This window comes from Natator depressus, chromosome 2, assembly GCF_965152275.1.
Source record: "Natator depressus isolate rNatDep1 chromosome 2, rNatDep2.hap1, whole genome shotgun sequence".
NCBI classification, from domain to species: Eukaryota; Metazoa; Chordata; order Testudines; family Cheloniidae; genus Natator; species Natator depressus.
The window spans coordinates 115583558-115606159 of record NC_134235.1 but is presented as its reverse complement, the minus strand read 5'-3'; the positions used below and the strand labels follow the sequence as shown (position 1 = coordinate 115606159).

Below are 22602 nucleotides of genomic sequence, written 5' to 3'. Positions count from 1 at the left end.
GGAGATGGAGGGGGATCATGGATAATGGCATAGAGAGTACACTTATAAATTCTGCAGATGACACCAAGCTGGGAGGGGTTGCCAGTGCTTTGGAGGACAGGATTAGAAGTCAAAATTATCTTGAAAAACTGGAGAAATGGTCTGAATTAAATAGAATGAAATTCAATGAGGACAAATGTAAAGTCCTACACTTAGGAAGGAATAATCAACTGCACAAATACAAAATGAAATGTCTGCCTAGGGAGGAGTATTAAAGAAAAGGATCAGGAGGTTATAGTGGATCATGAACTAAATATGAGTCAACAGTGTAACACTGTAACAAAATAGTGAACATCATTCTGGGATGTATTAGTAGGAGTGTTGTAAGCAAGACATGAGAAGTAATTTTTTCTCTCTACTTAGCACTGATAAGGCCTCAACTGGAGTACTGTGTCCAGTTCTGGCCACCACACTTCAGGAAAGATGAGGACAAATTGGAGAAATTCGAGAGGCAAGCATCAAAAATGATTAAAGGTCGAGAAAACACGATGTGGAAGGAAATATTTCAAACACTGGGATTGTTTAGTCTGGAGAACACTGAAGGGGGACATAACAGTCTTCAAGTAGATAACAGGTTGTTATAAAAAAGAAGGTGAAAAATTGTTCTTATCCATTGAGGACAGGACAAGAGTAATGGACTTAAATTGCAGCAAGGGAGATTTAGATTAGACATTAGGAAAAACTTCCTAATTGTAAGGGTAGTTAAGCACTGGAACTTCATCGTTGGCAGATTTAAGAACGTTAGACAAACACCTGTCAGACTCTACATAATACTTCATATTGCCTCAATGCAGGGGACTGGACTTGATGGCCTGTCTAGGTCCCTTTCAGTCGTACATTTCTATGCTTTTATGTTGCAGATGGGGAGGAGAAGCAGGATAATGAGTAGGTGGAGGGGTTCATGGCAGAGAGTGGAAGGAGGAACAGTGGGACCATGGTGGCGATGGACAGGAGGAGCACGAGGAGGAGGTGGAGAGAGATTGTGGTTGGGATGAGTAGGAGAAGTAGGAAAATGATGAGTGGATAAAGGGATTCGTGGTAGGGATGAGTAGGAAGAGCAAAAGGATGATGAGTAGGTGAATGGGGAGCATGGTGGGGATGGATAGGAGGAGCAGGATGATAAGCAGGTGGATGGGGATTATGGTGGAGATGGGTAGGAGGTAGGGCTGTCAAGCGATTAAAAACATTAATTGAGATTAATCACACTGTTAAACAACAATAGAATACCATTTTAAATATTTTTGGATGTTTACTACATTTTCAAATATATTACTTTCAATTACAACAAAGAATACAAAGTGCACAGTCCTCACTTTCTATTTATTTTTGATTACAAATATTTGCACTGTAAAAAAACAAAAAAATTGTATTTTTCAATTCACCTCAGACAAGTACCGTAGTGCAATCTCTTTATCATGAAAGTTGAACTTACAAATGTAGAATTCTGTACAAAAAAAAACTGCATTCAAAAATAAAAGAATGTAAAACTTTAGAGCCTACAAGTCCATTCAGTCCTACTTCTTGATCAGCCAATCTCTCAGACAAACAAGGTTGGTTACAATTTGCAGGAGATAATGCTACCTGCTTCTTGTCTACGTCACCTGAAAGCGAGAACAGGGGTTAGCATGGCACTGTTGTAGCTGGCGTTGCAAGATATTTACATGCCAGATGTGCTAAAGATTCATATGTCCCTTCATGCTTCAACCACCATTCCAGAGGACGTGCGTCCATGCTGATGATGGGTTCTGCTCGATAACGATCCAAAGCACTTCAGACTGAAGCATGTTCATTTTCATCAGCGGAATCAGATGCCACCAGCAGAAGGTTGATTTTCTTTTTTTGGTGGTTTGGGTTCTGTAGTTTCCGCATCAGCGTGTTGCTCTTTTAAGACTTCTGAAAGCATGCTCCACACCTCATCCCTCTCAAATTTTGGACAGCGCTTCAGATTCTTAAACCTTGGGTCAAGCGCTGTAGCTATTTTCAGAAATCTCACATCGCTACCTTCTTTGCGTTTTGTCAAATCTACTGTGAAAGTGTTCTTAAAACGAACATGTACTGGGTCATCATCTGAGTCTGCTATTACATGAAATATATGTAGAATGCGGGTAAAACAGAGCAGGATACATACAAGGAGTACAGTCAGAAATGTAATTGACACATTATTTTTTTTACGAGCATCATCGGCATGAAAGCATTTGTCTCGGATAGTGGCCAAAACATGAAGGGGCATATAGATGTTTAGCATATCAGGCATCTAAATACCTTGCAACGCCAGCTACAAAAGTGCCATGCGAATGCCTGTTCTCACTTTCAGGTGTAAATAAGAAGCAGGCAGCATTGTTGCCTGTCAATGTAAACAAACTTGTTTGTCTTAGCGATTGGCAGAATAAGAAGTAGGACTGAGTGGACTTGTAGGCTCTAAAGTTTTATACTGTTTTGTTTTTGGGTGCAGTTCTGTAAACAAAAAAAATCTACATTTGTAAGGTACACTTTCACGATAAAGAGATTGCACTTCAGTACTTGTTTGAGGTGAATTGAAAAATACTATTTTTGTTTTTTACAGTGCGAGAATAATGAGGAGTAGGTGGATGAGGAGCACTGTAGGGATGAGTAGGAGGATGATGAGTAGACGGATGGGGACCATGGTGGGGATGAGTAGGATGTGGAAAAGGTGGCTGGGGATCACGGTGGGCATAGGTAGGAAGAGTAGGAGGCGGTAGATGGGTATCATTGTTGGGGATGGATAGGAGGAGCAGGAGAAGGAGGAGTAGATGGATGGGGATCATGGTGGGGATGGGTAGGTGGAGCAGGATGATGAGTAGGAGGTTGCAGAGCTCAGTGGGGATAAGTAGAAGGAGCAGGAAGATGATGAGAAGGTGGATGGGGATCACGATGGGGATGGGTAGGAGGAGAAGGAGGATGAAGAGCTGGTGGATGGGGATCCTGGTGGACATGGGTAGGAAGAGGAGGAGGAGTAGGTAGAGGAGGGTCATGGTTGGGGATGGGTAGGAGGAGCAGTAGGAAGAAGAGTAGGTGGCTGCGGATCCTGGTGGGGATGGGTAGGAGAAACCGGAGCAAGAAGAGTTGGTGGATGGGGATCATGGTAGGGATGAGTAGGAGTTGCAGGAGGACGAGGAGTAGGTGGATGGGAATCACGGTGGGGATGGGTAGGAGGAACAGGAGGAGGATGAGGAGGTGAACGGGGATCATGGTATGGATGGGAGGGAGGACCAGAAGGATGATGAGTATGTGGATGGGATCATGGTGGGAATGGGTAGGAGGAACAGAGGGATGATGAATAGGTGGATGGGTATCATGGTGGGGATGAGTAGGATGTGAAATAGGTGGCTGGGGATCACGGTGGGCATAGGTAGGAAGAGTAGGAGGAGGTAGATGGGGATCATTGTTGGGGATGGGTAGGAGGAGCAGGATGATGATGAGAAGGTGGATGGGGATCCTGGTGGGGATGGGTAGGAGAAACAGAAGGAAGTGGAATAGGTGAGTGGGGATGGGTAGAAAGAGGAGAAGGAAGAGGAGGAGGTAAATGGGGATCATAGTTGGGAATGGGGAGGAGAAGCAGTAGGAAGAAGAGTAGGTGGATGGGGATTATGGTGGGGATGGGTAGAAGGAGCAGAAGGATTATTAGTAAGTGGCTGGGGATCCCTGGTGGGGATGGGTGGGAGGAACAGGAGGTTGATGAGTAGGTGGATGGGGATCCTCGTGGGGATGGGTAGGAGAAACAGGAGCATGAAGAGTTGGTGGATGGCGACCATGGTGGGGATGGGAGGGAGGAGCAGATGAATGATGAGTAGGTGGATGGGTATCACGGTGGGGACTGGCAGGAGGAGTAGGAGGATGATGAGTAGGTAGATGGGGATCACCGTCAGGATGGATTGGAGGAGCAGGAGGAAGATGATGAGAAGGGGGAATGGGGATCATAGTGGGGAGGAGGAGGAGCAGGAGGATGATGAGTAGGTGGATTGGGATAATGGTGGGTTTGGGTAGGAGGAGCAGGAGGATGATGTGTATACGGATGGGGATCATGGTGGGGTTGGGTAGGAGGAGTAGAAGGATGATGAGTAGTTGGATGGGGATCATGGTGTGGATGGGTAGAAGGAGCAGAAGGATGATGAGTAGGTGGCTGGGGATGGGTAGGAGTTGCAGGAGGATGATGAGTATGTGGATGGGGATCATGGTGGGGTTGGGTAGGAGGAGCAGGAGGAGGATGAGTGGGTGGATGGGGAGCTTGGTGGGGATGTGTAGGAGGAGCAGGAGGGTGAGGAGTAGGTGGAGGGGGATCCTGGTGGGGATGTGGAGGAGTAGGAGGTGGACAGGGATCCTCGTGGCATGATGGGGATCATGGTAGGGATGAGTAGGAGTTGCAGGAGGATGATGAGTAGGTGGATGGGGATCCCGGTGGGGACAGGAGGAGGTGAGGGTTTAGCAGGCCCCGTCTCCTGTGGACAGTGGGACTCGCCCCATGGCTTTGCCTCTCCTCCCAGGCTGGCTGAGTGTGGCGGCCCCTTGCCCGGGCGGCCCGTCCCTTCCTCCCCAGCGGGACACACGCTCTTTCCAGGGCTGGAGCCAGGCGGGCGCCTCAGCGTGCGCGGCCAGCCAGCCCCATGGCCGCTGTGCCAGCCTGCGCCGCGCCCGGCCAGGGAGCTCGCGCGGGCTGGCCCGCCGCCGCCTCGCGGTGCCCTCCGCCGCGCAGACAATGGGAGATCAAAGCGGGGGAGGAGGAGGAGGAGGAGGAGGATGGTGCGAGAGGCGGCTGAAGTCGAGCCGGAGCGGGTTGCGTGTGGCGCTCTCTCTGCGCTCGATTAGTGATCCTGGGGAGCGAGCCGGGGACAGAGGGGTGGGGGTACGGGGAGCCGCCGTGTGGGCGAGGGTGAGTGTGGGTGAGTGTGTGTGTTTGTGTGTGTGTGTGCGCGCGCGAGCGGGTGAGTGCGCGAGCGAGTTGCGCAGCTGCTCTGCGCGCAGCCCCCGCCGCCGCCGCCGCCGCCGCAGCAGCGCTGGCATTTCGTGCGGGGAGCGGCGGCCAGTTGCACCGGGGAGCGAGAGGCAGCAGCGCGCAGGAGGAGGAGGAGGAAGAAGGAGGGAGGCCACACAGACACCAACTGAAACAAAGTATCTCCAAACCAGCCCCCAACTCCACCTTGTGAGACTCCCCAGCATGGCTTCCGAGGAACTCTACGAGGTAATGACCCAGAGCACCAGCCCTGCCCCCCCCCGCCCCCGCCCGTGCACACACTGCCCGACCCCCCGCCCTTCTTTCGGGGCTGTTTGAAACATTGCAGGCTTGTCACCACACTTGCTCCTGCTGCTGCCCCTTCTCTGCAGGGCCCGGCGGGTGCGGGGCTCCCAAGCCGCGGTGCCTGGTGCCCCCCCCTTCCTCCCCAGTTTTGCTGGAGGAGGACGGAAATATGACTGAAAGGAGGAGACGGTAGAGTGTTGCCATTGGCCTGTGCTCCCCCAACAACACTTTGACTCCAGCGGGGGGTGTTGCTGGATGGTGGGGAGTAGCGCTGACAGCAGCGCCCTGTTTAGAGTGCAACACAAAAGTGTGCCGCTTGGTAGTGTGCAAAAATGTGTGCAAAGCCGAGTTGTGGCATGTGTTGGGGGCGGAGGGGGTTTCCGTATGTGTGTGTATCAAAGTACCACCCTGTGCCTTGGCCGTGCAGCAAGCTCAGGTGATGCAAAATATTAAAATTTAAATTGCTCATCCTCACACGCTAGAACAAGAAGGTTAAAGGTTGTAAGAGAAGCCATGAGAGCCAAAGTTAAGTCTCTGACACACCATCAATCACCAGGTTGTTGAGAAGTGCTTGAAGGGAGCAGTCACGGCATGAGTTGGGGTCTTGGGGTAAGGAGGGGATGAGATGAGATTGAGATAGCCTTAACTTTGAATTTCCTGTCTTTTGGTGCCTCAATTTCACATCCTTAACCTTAATTGAAAAGCATTATGGTTTCTCTTGGATGTAACTTCCTTGTTTTTATTTTTACAAGAAGCCATCCTTGGGAGTGTAGAACAGTTATTATTCTGGATCCATTCTGATTTCTTTGATAAATATGTATTCGCCTGAGACAGCAAGGGTTTTGTGTCCTGGGAAAATGCATTTTAAGGCAGGTTTAAAAAAAAAAAAAAAAAAAGACTATTTGTAACCGGTGGTTGGAATTTTGTGTCATTAAGATTCAGTTGTAGAAGAGTGCACAGAGACTTTTTTTTTTCTCCTACTGGTGTGTGTATAAAAATTGCCCCTTAATGGAATTACATATATGCAATGATGGAAGAATAGACACACACAAACCAATGAAAAGTGTCTTGTGTACACTTAAATTTATAAGTGAGCTTTCGTGGTGCTGAATTGGTAGACCAGAAAACCAAAGGCCTCTATTCCCAAGTCAGATAAATCATAGCTAATCGCTTTTACAAGTTTTTCCACCTTATTAATGTGGCTCAACTGAGTCTTGAAGGGGTCATTTCTAGAAGTAAGAAGATACATTTAGGGATCGATTTGGGAAATCCTCTAGGTGCAAAACTTACATTGATTTTGGTGGATGTTCTGCTGGTAAAAGGATTTGAGGAATTGGGCCCTTAGACTCTATTCTCATTACAGTATTTGTCCTCTTTGGAGCATAAGCATTTCTAATCTGGTATCCTGTCTGATACCAATATCTGATGTTTGGGACCGTCATATAGAATACCAGTTTTGGAGGTGTCAAAATCAACCAATCTCCCCTGCTCCCTCCGTCCTGTTCTACTAGGAATTGCATTCAGTCTACAAATTCATACCAAGTGGGCCACTGAGCACCACTATGATAGTAATGCATTTCGGTCACTTGACAGTGTGTTTGAAATGATGACTTAAGTGAACAACTCTATATCTCATTGCCAGTCCTCTGAGCAGTCTAGTTATTCCACCTGTTACTCAAAAGCCTGCTTTTTTCAAAACACCAAAAGTGGTTGGACCATATCATCATGGATTACTTTTTATCATTCTTAATCTAAAAATAAAATTAATTCTTTAATTATCCAAGTGAAGAGTTTGCATAAGGCAACTAAACTTTTATTTTAAAGCTTATATGATTTATAAATGGACAAACTGTCACTGATTTTTGTAATTTAAAACCAAAATTGCTGTCCAACCTTGCCAAGTTTCTTCTGGAGGACGAATTTGCATGGCTGTGCCACCAGTGCCTGATGCTGAACCAGTAGAAGACATGAGATGTTGAATGTTTTTATAGGTAACTGGAACTCATTAAACTACAACTGTATAGACTGAGTACTTCTAACTCTGCTTCTAGTTTTTGGTTTTTGTTCTTTTGTGAGTTGTCTTTTAACTAAGGTGCTATATGATTCTTTGCATTCAGTAATATGAAGTCCAAAGTCATGCCCTATCAAGTGTGATTACAGCCCTGTTTTTCCAGTCTAATCATGTGTTTTGATCAAGAGATATAATGAAATATCTGAAAATGTTAATCAGTCTAACAATGACAGTTAAACATGCTGGTGTCAAAAGACACCAGTCCTTCTAAAATAGAAACCTGAATTGAGAATTTTGTTGCAAGTAAGATTAAAAATTCAGAAGCACTGACCATTCAGTCACTGTATTTGAGGATTTTTTTTTAAACTCTTGTTATTAAGGATATTTTCTCTTGAGACAGGAAGCATGGTTATAGGTCAAGATTTGTAATTCAAACGCAGACAACTTGAAAGACCCCAAAACTTTGGAAGAATACTTTGGACAAGCTGTGGATCCTATCTATTATTAGTTCATGAGCTTTTATAGGGGCCTTTTTAATGGTAACTAATTACTCAAGAAAGAATGCAAGATCAGAAGAAAATCTGAAACATTCATTGTGGAGAGACATCAGAGATCAGTTGTTTTGGTTTGTTTTTTTGCTTTATTTTTTCTCTTCTCTTCTGGACAATAGCCTAAAGATGTGATCTTGACTGTATATCCATGATTGTGACAAGTGAGTGTTTTTCCTTCTAAATGCCTTACCTAATTTTTCAAGTGGTGTTACAGTTGGTGATGGACCTGAGGCAGTTGGTGGACAAGACCAGTGACAGAAAGGTCCCTCTCACTTTTTCCCAAATTTGTCCACATGTAAGGGTTTGACTTGCTCTTTTTTATGGCATCTCCCCTGCCCCATACCCCCCAGTGCACTCCCCTTTTAGAAACTCCTGTGCATACTTAACAGCTATTTAAGCAAAGATTGGTTTCAGAGTAACAGCTGTGTTAGTCTGTATTCGTAAAAAGAAAAAAGAAAAGGAGTACTTGTGGCACCTTAGAGACTAACCAGTTTATTTGAGCATGAGCTTTCGATGAAGTGAGCTGTAGCTCACGAAAGCTCATGCTCAAATAAACTGGTTAGTCTCTAAGGTGCCACAAGTACTCCTTTTCTTTTTTCTTTTTAAGCAAAGATTAGGGTTAGTTTCTCCTACAGTTTGGTTTATTTCACTCTCTTTTCTTCTGTGTTTATGAAAGACCTTGATCAACTTTCATTGCTTTGCTGGCACCTCCCTATTGCAAGATGATAATCAATAGTTTTTGTTGGATCAGCAGGGGAACTGGTGATCCCAAATTATCCAGACAGCTCAACTGCAAAGCAAGTTGCAAGTACTTTGTAGTGGTTTGCCTAACCTCTTCTGGCAGAGCTCTGTAGTGGTGATTGGGATTAAAATAATACTAAATAGTTGGTGGTGTGAGAGATTTGTGTTGGAATCATGAAGGTTATCCCGTTTAAATGTTTCTGGGTACAACTGCATATTAACAGCTAGCTTAACAACAAAAACAACAACAACAGCAACAAAAAGTCTGAAATTTAGTAGGCAGTCTCCCCCCCCCCCCAAAAAACAAAAACAAAAACAAAAACAAAAAACTTGCTGCAATGGGTTTGGAAAACACTCGTTTCTAAATTTTAGTGCAGTGGACTTTGTGCAGTGGAAGTGATGTGAATTATTTTGTGGCTTTTGGAGACTGTAGTGTGATTAGATACAAAGTGTTTCCATTCTGCCTATAAACATTTCTGTTGATGTTACAGCTTTTGACTTGTCCCATCGGATGAATTTCTCTTAATGAGTAAACATGGTCCAGGTCTGATTTTGCTTTTGTTAAGCCAATGATTTTGGGTTTTATCAGGAAGCAACGGAAACCAAATCCACCTGAATTTAGCCAATGGGTAACATTACTGCTTTTCATTTTGTATTTCACTTTGTCATTGTTCATAAACCTGATCATCATATGACTTAACATCTATCAAGTCTTTTTCCATTAAAAATATTAAAGCTTTACATGTTTCAGCCATTGCAGTTCACATTTTCAGACTAACTTTCATATGCTTATAGTAAGGAAAGATACTCAGGAGCCTTTAAAAATTATATTTTCATCCTTAATATATTTCTTGAACATATATAAAACTTCACTTCAAAAGACAGTATGTAATCTCAAAAAAAATGTAAAAATCTGCACAGGCTTAGTGAAATCACAAGTTGGGGCTCATTACATGAGTAACTGGATGAAATTCTGTGGCCTGTGTTATATAAGAGGTCAGACTATATCACTTCTTATCCTTCTAGCCTTAAAATCTCTGAAAAATCACACACTGTGCATACAATTTTTGTCCTACACATAAAATATACTTGGACTACAGAGGACTACTGCTCATATGCTTATTTCTGAAATAGTACTTTTTAAAAATTTTCTCCTGGATGGGAAATATCTACTTCAACACATGGATCTTTCCGTATATTGTGGTATATTGGTATCTAAACCATAGTCCAAGTTGATCTGTTTTATTAAGAAATTTAAACCTCTTATTTTATTAAAAAATGTCAAGGAAATGGCAAAAACCAAAACACACAATGTAAACTTTGAGTACTACTGACATATTTTTCTTGGTGGTTTGATGAAAAATGAATTGATACTGAGAATGAGTTACAATCCCCTATTTGGGTGACCTTCTTCCCTCCCCCCAATGGAGTGTGTGTGTCTTTTTTCTCTAGCAAGCAGTATAAAGTATTCTGGCACCTGTCCTTTGGCCACAATGTTGCTCCACATGTGCTGATTCCTAGAATATCAGTTAGGTTTTGTTTGTCTGTAAAGTGGTTTACAACCTTCTATCCATAATGGCAAATTGATGCACCAAGGCAGACCAGTCAAATGTTATTTGACAACAAATGTGCTGTGGTGGAATTGCTGTTTCTCACTTCGAAGAGGGGCAGAGACTTGCTTTCCCATTCTCCAACTAATCAGATACCCATGTAGCCTAAAGCAGTGGTTCCTAAACTTGTTCCGCTGCTTGTGCAGGGAAAGCCCCTGGCAGGCCGGGCCGGTTTGTTTACCCGCCGCATCCACAGGTTCGGCCGATCGCGGCTCCCAGTGGCCGCGGTTCGCTGCTTCAGGCCAATGGGAGCCGCTGGAAGCAGCGGCCAGTATGTCCCTCGGCCTGCGCTGCTTCCAGCAGTTTGCATTCGCCTGGAGCAGCGAACTGCGGCCACTGGGAGCCACAGTCGGCCGAACCTGTGGGCGTGGCAGGTAAATAAAAACCGGCCCGGCCCACCAGGGGCTTTCCCTGCACAAGCGGCAGAACAAGTTTGGGACCACTGGCCTAAAGGAACAATTCCCAAGCTTGCAAAGAAGACACAGTGTGTTCAAATCTCACCTCTAAGTGCTGTTTAAATTCTCATGTGGTTAACTACCTTACTGAGGACAGCCAACCTAGAAAATAGTTAGGGAAGAGCCACTGCTCCCTCCCATTTTTTAAAGTAAGTTAACAAAGAACTTACACAATGTGGGTTCTGTGCATACAGTAACATCTCTAATATGACAAACCTGTATCTTATCTACTGCACCACACAGTGGCTAAAACAGTTTGGGTTATCCAATCTCTAACCACTATGATTCACACTCCTCTTCTCCGAGAACAAAGGATGGAATCTAGGATTCCTGTTCCCCAATATTCTTCTGCTGGCTACTAAATAGTTTTGCAACCCACTGTGAAAGTGTGCCATGCTCTCAAGTAGCTAGCTTAGAAAGGCACTAGCAATTACTTCTGTGGCTCAAAGAGTAAGGGCCTAAGATAGGATTCTGAAGGTCAAGGGATTCAAATCCTTCTGTTACTCTGTGGGAGGATGGTATAGTTGCATGTGAATCACAAAATGGAAAAACCATTTTAAAACAATGTTAATCTGTACATGATGTGAATAGCCAAAGTACACATTTTATTAATTTGTCACACATTTTCCTTTGGTAACCCCCTAGTGTATGTTATGTGCCCCTCTTTGTGCCTAGTCCACAGGGGATATGAGCCTGTGACTGCCCATGCTCTTTAGCTCAAGTTGTAAGGACTCCATGTTTTTTGTTCTGGAGGTCATTGGTTCAGTGTTGGCCAAGATGGTGGCCATGACGCTTGCGGATTACATAGACTCTTCACAGAAGTTCATTCCAGCTGATAGGTTATTTTATCATGGAGAGTTGCTCTGGCTGTCCTTACTTGCATTAACTCTTCAATGAGAATAAAATATTAGACACACACAATTTACTAAAGCACATCACATCCTCTCATGGTCTTCAGGAGGGTTGACATAGTCAGGAGCAGCGTCAGCAGCTCAGTTTCTTTCTCTGATTATGAGACAGATGCAGCACTGCTTTTCCCTGACTCTTGGGAGCTATCAGCTGAGATACACCAAAGGTGTACCTAAAACCAAACAACCTAGGAAATTAGGGGTGGAAAACCCCGTTCCCCTCCCCCAGTGTTCAGTGATAGTTGAGGTTCTGGCTGGACATGCCTCATCTTCACTAAACTTATTTCCATGCTTTTAAGGTGAAGGGGAAAGACTTGTGTGTTCCTTTCCACCCCTCCAATTGCCTGCAGCACTTTTGATGATACATTCCAAGGCTTCGTAAGACTTTCACTTCCATCTTAAATAGATATCCAAAAGCGCAACATACCCAAACCTCAGCAGATTTGCACTCAGACAGAACATTAAGATTTACCTCAACAGTGTAAAGACAAAATAACTTTCTGAATGTGTGGCACTCAGATGTGGTGATCTGTTGATATAAAAGCTTATAAGGTCACTCTTAAGGTTTTGTGTTAGCATGCAAATTTGATGAGATGCAGGGTGGGTGGGGTTTATATATTGCTTTTGGGTATCTTGTCAAGATGGAAGTGAAAGCATTATGGAGTGTTGGCATGGTGCCAACCACGCTGCCAATAATATGAGGGTGGAAAGAAATGCACAAATCTTTCCCCTTAACTTCTTATTTTCTGTGCTTTTAAGATTTTGGGTGAATAGATGTGTCTTGCCGCAACCTTAACTGTCACTTTTTCTCTTCTTTCTCTTTCTTTGACTCCTGTCCATCAACTCAGCAGTGACGGTGGGTCTGATTGAGGTTATTCTCTGTAAATCCTCCTTGGTCAATGCAAGGAGGTCAATATCATCTGTGAATCTAAGGTTATTCACTGTCCTTCCTCCTAGCCTGACTCTTCTCGTTTCATTTCTCAGTGCTACAGACAGTACTGCTTCCAGTACCAAGTGGAACAAATCTGGTGATAATATACATCCTTGTCTCACTCCTTGGTATCATTCTGAACTAATCTTTCAGCTTCTTGTTTTCTCTTGCCACGCTCGTGGTCTTGCTGCAGATGTTTTCTATTGACTTGATCAATTTCAGCTCTGGGATGCCATACAATCTTAAGATTTGCCATTACCCTTTCTACAAAATGCTATCAAAAGCCTGTTTGAAGTCTTATAGAATTGTTGTAACAGGTTTGGTTGTGTTCTGTATATTTCTCCAATATCTGTCTTATCAAAAATAGCCGATTTGTTGTACTTCATTCTGGTCTGAATCCTACCCGTTCCTCTGTAAGCACTGCTTCCACATACCTCTTCACCAGGACGTTGCAGAGGGGAATGAATGCTTTTTCCTGGAATACTCAATCTGATGATTCCTCTGTGGTTCTTGCTCTCACTCATATCTCCTTTTTTATAGATCAGTTCTATTATCACTCCCTCCTCCCCCTGTTCGCTTGGCACTTGCTGTTGCATGTAAATCTTGTTGAATAGCTTGTTGCCTTTACTGTGTAAAATGTCACTAAACTTTTTTTTTTTTTTTTTGCGTTAATTAATACTAAAGATGTCAGTGTTTCCCTTTGGTGTATAGTCTTACGTTTTGTTCACACTTTATCTTGACCTAGAATATTGTTAGTCATTTATGTATCTTTCATGATCAAATGTCGTTTCAGTGGCCATAACACTTAATTTTGTGTGTAATTTTTTTTCTTGATGGACTTTTCTTAATATTTACAGAACAATTTGGTATTCTTTGAAACTAAGCTCTTTGATCTGTTGTCAATATTAATAGAAAAACAAAACTAGCATAAGACTTTCTAATGCAGGTTGGTCCAATACACTATGAAGAAAAGAGTAATTACCGTTTTGGTAAACATCCTCAATAGACTTGCATGTGCCTCTTTAGCGGTGATCTACTATAGATCTTTTGCATTAGATGTTTGTAAAGATGGATTAATACATATAAATATGGATATTAATGAAAATCATTCTCTTAACCTAAGGTAGGTTTTGGTTTTTAATGATTTTTATAGCTATTTTGTTAGTATAAAATGTGAAAGAAAACCACTTGCATATTCACTCAATACTTGTTTAACTGTCTACTTGTTCTCTTGAATAATGAAACAAAGTAATTACTGTAACTATCAATTTGTTTGTGATGTTTCAGTGACACTTTGTACATTTTAAAACCTGTTGTATAAAATATAATGATAAAATGGGTTAATGACTGTCAGGGTTCTCCTTGCCTCAAGGCCATGTTGCTTTGAATTTGAGTGGCCCAGCCACATTCACATAGTACACAGCTATGCAGTCCCTTTTAAAAAAACAAACAAACAAAACTCAAAATAAGAAACATCTTAACTTCCAGATTTCCCTGCTTTTGAGACACACATTGAGACCATTTAAGTTTTTCTCGAGACTATTCTGAAATATTGTATGGGGGAAACACTAATTTTTTTAACCACATGACTTCTTTTATGCTTCTGGTGTCCAGAGTTGTGTATTTTATTTTTTGTTTGTTTGTTTTGCAGACAAGGTAAATTCTTTTTACTATTTTGGTAATCAACAGTTATACAAGGGGTGGTTTTCTGGAATAAGACTAGCTTGTGTAAATCACTTATTTTATGGCATGTTTCAGATTTGGCTTTTGTAGAGAGTGTCATGATTTAAAGTCCAGTTACTCAAATATGTTATAAAAGGTGTTTTATCTCAGCAAGAATTTGTCCATAAAAATATTATATAGGTATGCATTTCAGTTGACATTAAACCTAAATTATAAAAATGTTTAAAAAAAAAACTCTGAAGTTGTAATGTGCTGACAGTAGTGAAACAAGGTTCTGTGGTTTAGATGTGTGTTTTGTTTGTTTTTAAAAGTGTGGTTCCCCTATGAAAAGTAGTTACATAACTTAATATAATGATTAAAACCTTCATAATAGATATGTTGTCTAATGAAGTAATAGCTGCTTGCTTTAGTGGCAGGAATAACTTTTCCTCCAGTTAGCCTTACAGAGTCAAAACAGCTGCAAGAGAGTGAGAGGGATTCTATTCTGGCCTGCTGCTCGTTAGAATTGTTAACTACGTCCAACTGCAGAAGCTGATTCTGCCTGCAGTTAAATTTGCACAATTGTATTCAATACTAACAACACTTGTCCACCTCTAGACTAGACCACATACAGGTTTGTGTGTCTATTACTGCCTCTGAGCTAATAAATCTGGGATAAAATTCTGGATCTAATGAAGTCATTGGGATTTTTGTCATTGACTTCAGTGGAACCAGGATTTCATTCTTGCTCCTTTAGCTGAAGCAGTAGAGGTTCATACTTTTAGATGCAGATGTTCTAGGTTCATTCTCTGCCAGTGATCTACTCAGGGGCAGAGCTTCACAATCCCAGTGAAGACTTGTAAAATTTGCAACTGAGACGAGATTAGTATATGGGATCCGTATAGCAAAATAAGATCTAGCTGTCTTGTATGACCAGACTTCTGGTGTAGAACATACAAATATCTATCAGAAAATGAAAGAGAAAGGTCATGGTGTTACAGTAAAACAAATTGTAGTAATGAATTCCAGAATCTATTACTGGGTATTTGAAACTGTCAGCCACTGTAGTAGATAACCATAAACTTCAGTTAATTTTATTATTTATATTTCAGTATATTAGTCTTCCTTACCCTACAATGGTAAATGAAAAATTAACCTTGTTTGTTACAGTTCGGGTTTTAAAAAGAAAAAAGTCACGTCATTTATTTATTTATTTATTTATTTGCCATACAGATGCCAGGACTTTGGAATATGTTGGCAGACCAGTACAAATGTTTTCAGGCCAGTGTGTTTTTTCAAGTGCTTGTCTTGGATCACTGATCAGGAAAGAATTTGATCTCTGATTGGAAACATGTTTTAAAAACAAAACAAACTAGATGCTGTGAAATTTTCATCCTCATGGTTCATTGTATGCTTCTTTTGTGTAGTATGGGAAATACTTGGATAAGACAAAATTTTTAGAACCCCACAGCTAGTTTAACATCTTCTGGTTTTCTGGAGGCATGGTTTTAGCATAAATATGTTGAAAAGCTGTATTTTTATCCAAATTACAGATGATCAATATGAACAAGGGAATTGCATTCCAAGGTACAAATTACCAATAATTATCTTTTTGTTCTGAAGGGTCATAAAAATTTATTTTATTCATGTAAGAAGAAACGTCTCTTGGCAAAACTTATGTCAGAAAGATAGCCTTTTACTTCATATTGCAGGATTTTGTTTGTATTTTGTTTTATTTTGTTCTCTGTCATGTTGGGCTCATTTTATCTCTCAAGGTATGCTCTTATTTGGCTTCAGTTTCTTAACAAAATATTTGATTCTAAGAGATAAAGTATAAATTCAAGAGTTGAAGGACTTTTCTTTGGGACGTGGTGTTGTAAGGCTGTTGTGATGGGGCAAGGCCAGATGGCTATAGAAAAGTAGTGGGAGATAGATATATTCGCTCTAGGCTAAACAAATCCCTGGTACCAGGTTAAGTGAAATGGAAGCTGCTCCAGGTCAATTAAGACACCTGGGGCCAATTAAGAACTTTCCAGAAGGCAGGGAGAATGCTAGGTTGATTGGGACACCTGAAGCCAATCAGGGACTGTCTGAAATTAGTTAAAAGCCTCCCTGTTAGGCAGGTGGGTGTGCATGTCAGGAGCTGTGGGAGGAAGTTGCGCTCTTGGGGAAACTGAGTAGGACACACCATATCAGGCACAAGGAAGGAGGCCCTGAGGTAAGGGTGAAGTGGAGCTTGAGGAAGGGAGGGCTGCTGTGGGGGGAAGTAGCCCAGGGAATTGTACATGTTATGTTTCTATAAGATCAGCTACCATAGCTGATACTATTAGGGTCCCTGGGCTGGAGTCCGGAGTAGAGGGTGGGCCTGGGCTCCTCCCCCCCCACACCTTTGCCCCCTGATTAATCACTGAGACTGGGAGACAACAGAGACTGAGGAGATAACTTCTCCTCCCCTCCCTTGCTGTCTTATGATGAAAATGGCTCAGCAGACTGTGAGCCTTGTCTCTGGAGAAAGAAGGGTTACATGGAGGGTCACAGTGAGCCTCTGAGGCTAGCAAAATCTGCCAGGAAACGCGGGACCCACGGAGGCAAGGACAGAGCTTTGTCACACTGTTGACAGAAAGATTGTTGAAACATGGATGTCAGTGCATCAAGAAGTTGTTTGCTTTGGCAGTTTATGTCCATGACTACAGAAAAATAGTGATACTAAAGACCTACTATTTCATATGTTTTCAAAAACATACACCTAAAACCTGTTTGTTATCAAGTATAGTATAGTAAAACCTTGCTAATTTGCACATAGTGAATCCACCCCTTCCTGGCTTCTTGTCCCGGTTTTCTTGCCCAGCCAGTTCTCCCCCTTCCGCTCCCTGTCCCCCAATTCAGGTCTGACTCTTGTCTTCTCTGCAGTTGATTCAGGCAGCTACCTCCTCCATGCTACCTGGTCATCAGCAGGAGGAGGTCATTGAGAGCACAAGAGAGAGAGGCTCCCTGATCTCATTTCTTGGGCTTGGACTTGCCCTGATGTATTCAGGAAACTGTAATTATAGGGAAAGTCCTGTTAGGCCTTCTACAGCCATTGGTTGGTGCCTGCTTGGTGCTGTTGGAATCTATGGGAAATGAAGCTACAAAGCTCTATCAAGTCTCGATGGAGCAAATGCAAATTGCAGTTTTTCAGAAAATGATAACTTGGCCAAATTTGGGTGGAGTTTCAAGGGGATGGCAAAAGGTACATCCTTGCTTCACAGGCCATCCCACTGCCAAATTTCAAGTTCCTGTTCCAATGCTTGGGGTTACTAGAGCTTTTCAAAGAAAACCTCACCAGAACAAAACAATATGTTTTTCCTCAGACTCATTCTTGGAAGTAGCTGAGCTACTTTGTCTGAATTTTCCTCCCTCAAATCAGTCCGGTGTAGATGTCCAGCCTGGAATGTCTCAGTCCAAATAGCTAAAGTTATCAGCAACTGAAAACAGGGTCTAATAATGGAAAGTCTAGGGCAACCTTAATAATAGGCAGCGCTACCAGTCACGTTCATAATAATAATATGGTGTATGTATGCATGTGTACAGAGGCAGACTGAGTGGGTCACATGCAAGGAGATTATACCACAATCACAAGCCACAACAGAAATGCCTCCTCCCCCTCTGCCTTGAGAAATTAGGTATTTACCATGAAGGCAAATGCCCATGCCTTCTATTTCACTCATCTGGTACAGGATGATCCGCCCTTCTATCCACTGCTGGCATGGTCCTGGAGACTCTGGGAGATATTAGTGGATGAATGTAGTTGAGTAGTGCTGGTGGTGCTGAAACTTACTGAAAAATTAATGGATCCTGGATGCATTCATCCTAATTTCACCAAAATGTTTCCCTGTCTTGGCAAGAGATTAAAAAATCTTCACTGATTTTTAAAAATCTTTCTTTGTAGAAATGTTGGTTAAAGTTCAACAGTTTTGGGAAACTAAGAAAACTTTAAGAAAAATTAATATTTGTTCCTCAACTAGTTCTAACTCCCAACAAAATCTGAGAGGACATTGAATCCCATGTTGATGGTGCCATCACAAGTAGCAGTGCACGTTCAAGAGAAGGTACACGTCCCAGTGAAGTGGACTTGTATTTTCCCCCTTAAGTCTGATTTTTTTTTTCACTATAACTTCAGTATTTCATGTGACAATGGGAAATTTTCAGCAGCTACATGGGACTCATGTGACCTCTGACCCTTTTAGAGCTAAGATGTATAAATTAACATTTATACATCTTAGTTATACATAAGTTAACATTTCTCTGAATTTAGTGTGAAGCTATTGAGATACACATAATTAATATTCATTCACCACAAATATTTTAGAAAATGAAGTTTTAAAGCATGGTAATCATGTAGTTTATTAAAAGTTCTGGATTTTTTCCCTCTTGGAGAGCATTACCAGAAATATAAATTTTGCAGACCTGTGAAATCCTACTGTATTCCAGTTATGGATTCAAACACCTCTGCAAACACAAGGTGAAAACTGTTGGATTGCACAGGTGTAACGGATGGTGCAGTTTGCCTGATAGAGGCTCTGTTACAGTTGGTGATTTGCAAGATGGAAAGTACCAAGCTTGATTTTCAAAGCCCAAGCTGAATTGGACATGGTGGCAGTTTAAAAACACCTTTTTACTTAAATGCTAGTCATGCTTAGATATGGAAATCACTGATAAATACTGAAGGTGGAATCCCATGATGCTTTTGTCAGGGTTCCTTCCCCACTCTGAACTCTAGGGTACAGATGTGGGGACCCGCATGAAAGACCCCCTAAGCTTATTCTTACCAGCTTAGGTTAAAAACTTCCCCAGGGTACAAACTTTGCCTTGTCCTTGAACAGTATGCTGCCACCACCAAGCGTTTTAAACAAAGAACAGGGAAAGAGACCACTTGGAGATGTCTTCCCCCCCACTCCCCCAAAATATCCCCCCAAGCCCTACACACCCCCTTTCCTGGGGAGGCTTGAGAATAATATCCTAACCAATTGGTTACAAAATCATCAAAGACCCTAACCCCTGGATCTTGGAACAATGGAAAAATCAGTCAGGTTCTTAAAAGAGGGATTTTATTTAAAAAAAAAAAAAAAAAAAAGGTAAAAATCATCTCTGTAAAATCAGGATGGGAAATACTTTACAGGGTATTCAGATTCAAAACACAGAGGATCCTCCTCTGGGCAAAACCTTAAAGTTACAGAAAACAGGAATAAACCTCCCTCTTAGCCCAGGGAAAATTCACATAAAACAAAAGATAAACTAATCCGCCTTGCCTGGCTTACCTATGCTGGTTACAACATTGGAGACTTGGATTAGGATGGGTTGGAGAAGATGGATTTCTGTCTGGCCTCTCTCAGTCCCAAGAGAGAACAACCCCGTAAACAAAGAGCACAAAACAGAAACCTTCCTTCCCCCAAGGTTTGAAAATATCCTGTCCCCTTATTGGTCCTTTGGGTCAGGTACCAGCCAGGTTAGCTGAGCTTCTTAACCCTTTACAGGTAACAGGATGTTGCCTTTGGCCAGAGGGATTTTATAGCACTGTATACAGAAAGGTGGTTACCCTTCCCTTTATATTTATGGCAACTTTTTTTTTAACTCACTTTTCAGGGTAGATCCACGTTCTAAAAACAATTAGTTCTAATTACCACCTTACATTTCCCCTCCAATTCATTTCCAGCATCATTTTGATAGTTGGAGCTTTGGGTTATCATTGTTTTATATCATTTGAAAAGTTGGGTTACAACTATTAAATTTTAGCTCTAATCATTCTCAGAATACAGTAGCAAGTAAAATCAAGTTTGAATTGAAGAATGGAATTGGAAAGGCAAAAGCGTATTCAGAATGTGATTTGAAGTTCATATTTTTAAAAAATATGTTAAATCCAGCTTTCCAGTGATATACAACTTTCCAGTGTTGTGCAGAATTAATTTCTTTATCTGTGGTCTTGAAATGGTCACTGCTCTCTCACACCAGGCAAAAATATAATTCAGGCTCAAGGTTTCATAAATGGAAAGAATCAAGGTTTCAAGGGATGTAGAGAAGAAATTCCTTAATTGCCTGCGTACCAATGATTGTATTCATTACTCAGGCATCTAAGAATTTCAAGTGCTCATTTATTAAAAGTAAATTTTGATACAATAGCTATTACTGAAACATGATGGGAGGATTCACATGATTGGGATGTTAAAATCTCTGAATACACACCCTATTTAAGAAGGATCCTGAAGACAGAAACAGAGCAGGTGTTGTTCTATATCAAAACTACCATTACATGCTTTAGAATAATTGACAGTTCAGAAATGCAGGAGCTGGCATGCTTATAGCTCAGTGTTCTGACAAATCACAAGATATGGTCCTGTTTGGAATCCATTATAGACTAACAAACAGGATGAACCATACTTCAAACAACTAGTTATGATGTGTAGAAAAAACTGCACTTTCTATCATGTATTTCAAACTGGAGGTCTTATGCAGACACTAGTAAAACTTCTGTGGAGTTTCTAAAATTTAGATGATTTTCTATCACAAAAAGTATTACATCCTACTCGAGGTAATTCTATATTAGATCTCATTTTGACAAAGGTGAAATCTAATGAGAAATCACTAAATGAAAAATTAGTGATTGCCTAGATAAAAGTAATCATGACCTAGTTACATTTGTTTTGTCCAAAGAGAAAGTAGTCCCAACCTGGGACTTTTTATTTATATATATGTATATATATTTATTTATATATATATATATACCTGGCACTTTTAAAAAAAGGGTCAACTTCCAGAAGCTAAAAATAATAACAATGGGCAAAACTGATCTGATTTAAATTTTAAATGTGTATGATAATTGGGAGATGAAAAAAAAAAAATCTTTACAAGAGGTCCCAAAACCACGATTCTGCTATCAGAACAGAAGTCTTCACCCTGAGTAAGAAGGGAAGTGAAAACAGCAATGGAAAAATAAAATAATCTATAACAACTACATGTAGCTGACAACAATGGCTATAAATTAGCCGTCATGAATTGCAGACAGTTGATAAGGGAAGTGAAAGGAATTAATGAAAAAATCCATGGCCACTAGGGTAAAGGACAATGTAGAGGGCTTTTAAAAAACTATATCAAGAACAACAGAAATCCTAGTAATGGTGTAGGTCTGTTGCTAGAAAGGGATGAGAAAATTGTCAATGATGCAGAAAAAGCAGAAGTAGTCAATAAATGTTTTCGTTTAAAGTTAAACACTTCAAAATCTACGGGACCAGATAGCTTGCATTCAGAAGTTTTAAAAATTGACTGAGCAGCCATCTGAAGCTCTGATTGTTGATATTTAACAAAACTTGAAATATTTGGGAAAGTTCCAGAGAACTAGAAAAAAGCAATCTGGGCTCAATCAAACTATGTGTGTTTTAATACAGCTAAAGGGAAGGTCATGTGTCTAGGAACCAAGATTGAAGGGCACACTTATAAAATGAGGGATTGTATTTGGAAATCCCTAATTCAAAAAAGAATTGAGGGGTCATGATGGATACCCAACTGAATGTGAGGTTGCCATGTGATGTGGTGGGTAAGAGTGCATGTGCAATCCTTGGATGCATAAGCAGGGATTTTTAAAATGAGAAATGGGGAGATGATGTTATTACTCAGTCTACAGCATTAGTCTGACCATTGTTAGAATGTTCTGGTGGCAAAATCTAAAAGGGATATCGACAAATTGGAAAGGATTCAGAAAAGAACTAGAAGAATAATCTGAAAAATCAGCCTTATGCTGCAAGACTGAAGAAGAAGCTTCATCTATTTAGCTTAACAAAGAGAAAGTTAAGAGGTGACTAGATCATGGCCTATACGTGGGGACATGATTTCTGATACCAGAGAGCCGTTTAATACAGCAGACAAACGCATAACATAATCCAGTGGCTGGAAGCGGAAAGTAGACAAATTCAGACTAGAAATATGGTGAAAATGTTTAACAAAGAGGGTAATTGACCATTGGAACAATGTATCTGGGGATGTGGTGAATTCTCTATTGATTGAAATCTTTATTTAAAGATTGGCTGTGGGTTTGATGCAGGGATTACTGGGTGAAAATCTGTATTCTTTGTTATGCAGGAGGACAGATTGGATGATCATAATAGTCCCTTCTGGAATTAAAATGTATGAGTCTATGAAAAATACAGGCTGTCTACCTACACTAGCCAATGTGCTTTCAGCATCCAACGCATCCAGGTTTAGTCAAGGGGTGTATATGTGTAAAATATATTTGAATATAGCACTCTATATACATAGCAATCATATAAGACAGAGAAAGAGGAAAAACTTGAGTGTGCATTTTTATGTTGTGTATTCAAATGAAATAAATTGTAATACCCCAAGCAAAGTGTACATCTTCTGCACATCATTTTGAAAACATTTTCTCATAACAATTGCATAAATAAACCAG

At 41.3% G+C, this 22602-nt stretch overlaps 1 protein-coding gene across 1 annotated transcript in view; it reads left to right on the top strand.

Annotated features, from left to right (window-relative positions):
* The first annotated feature begins 4935 nt into the window (after positions 1–4935).
* The window catches only part of CDYL (chromodomain Y like), a 202068-nt gene continuing 184401 nt past the window's right edge, over positions 4936–22602 (top strand). Inside the window, exon 1 of the mRNA XM_074944924.1 lies at positions 4936–5236. Within this exon, the coding sequence (XP_074801025.1) occupies positions 5213–5236 (24 nt within the window). The 5' untranslated portion in view covers positions 4936–5212. The remainder of the gene's footprint in view (positions 5237–22602) is intronic.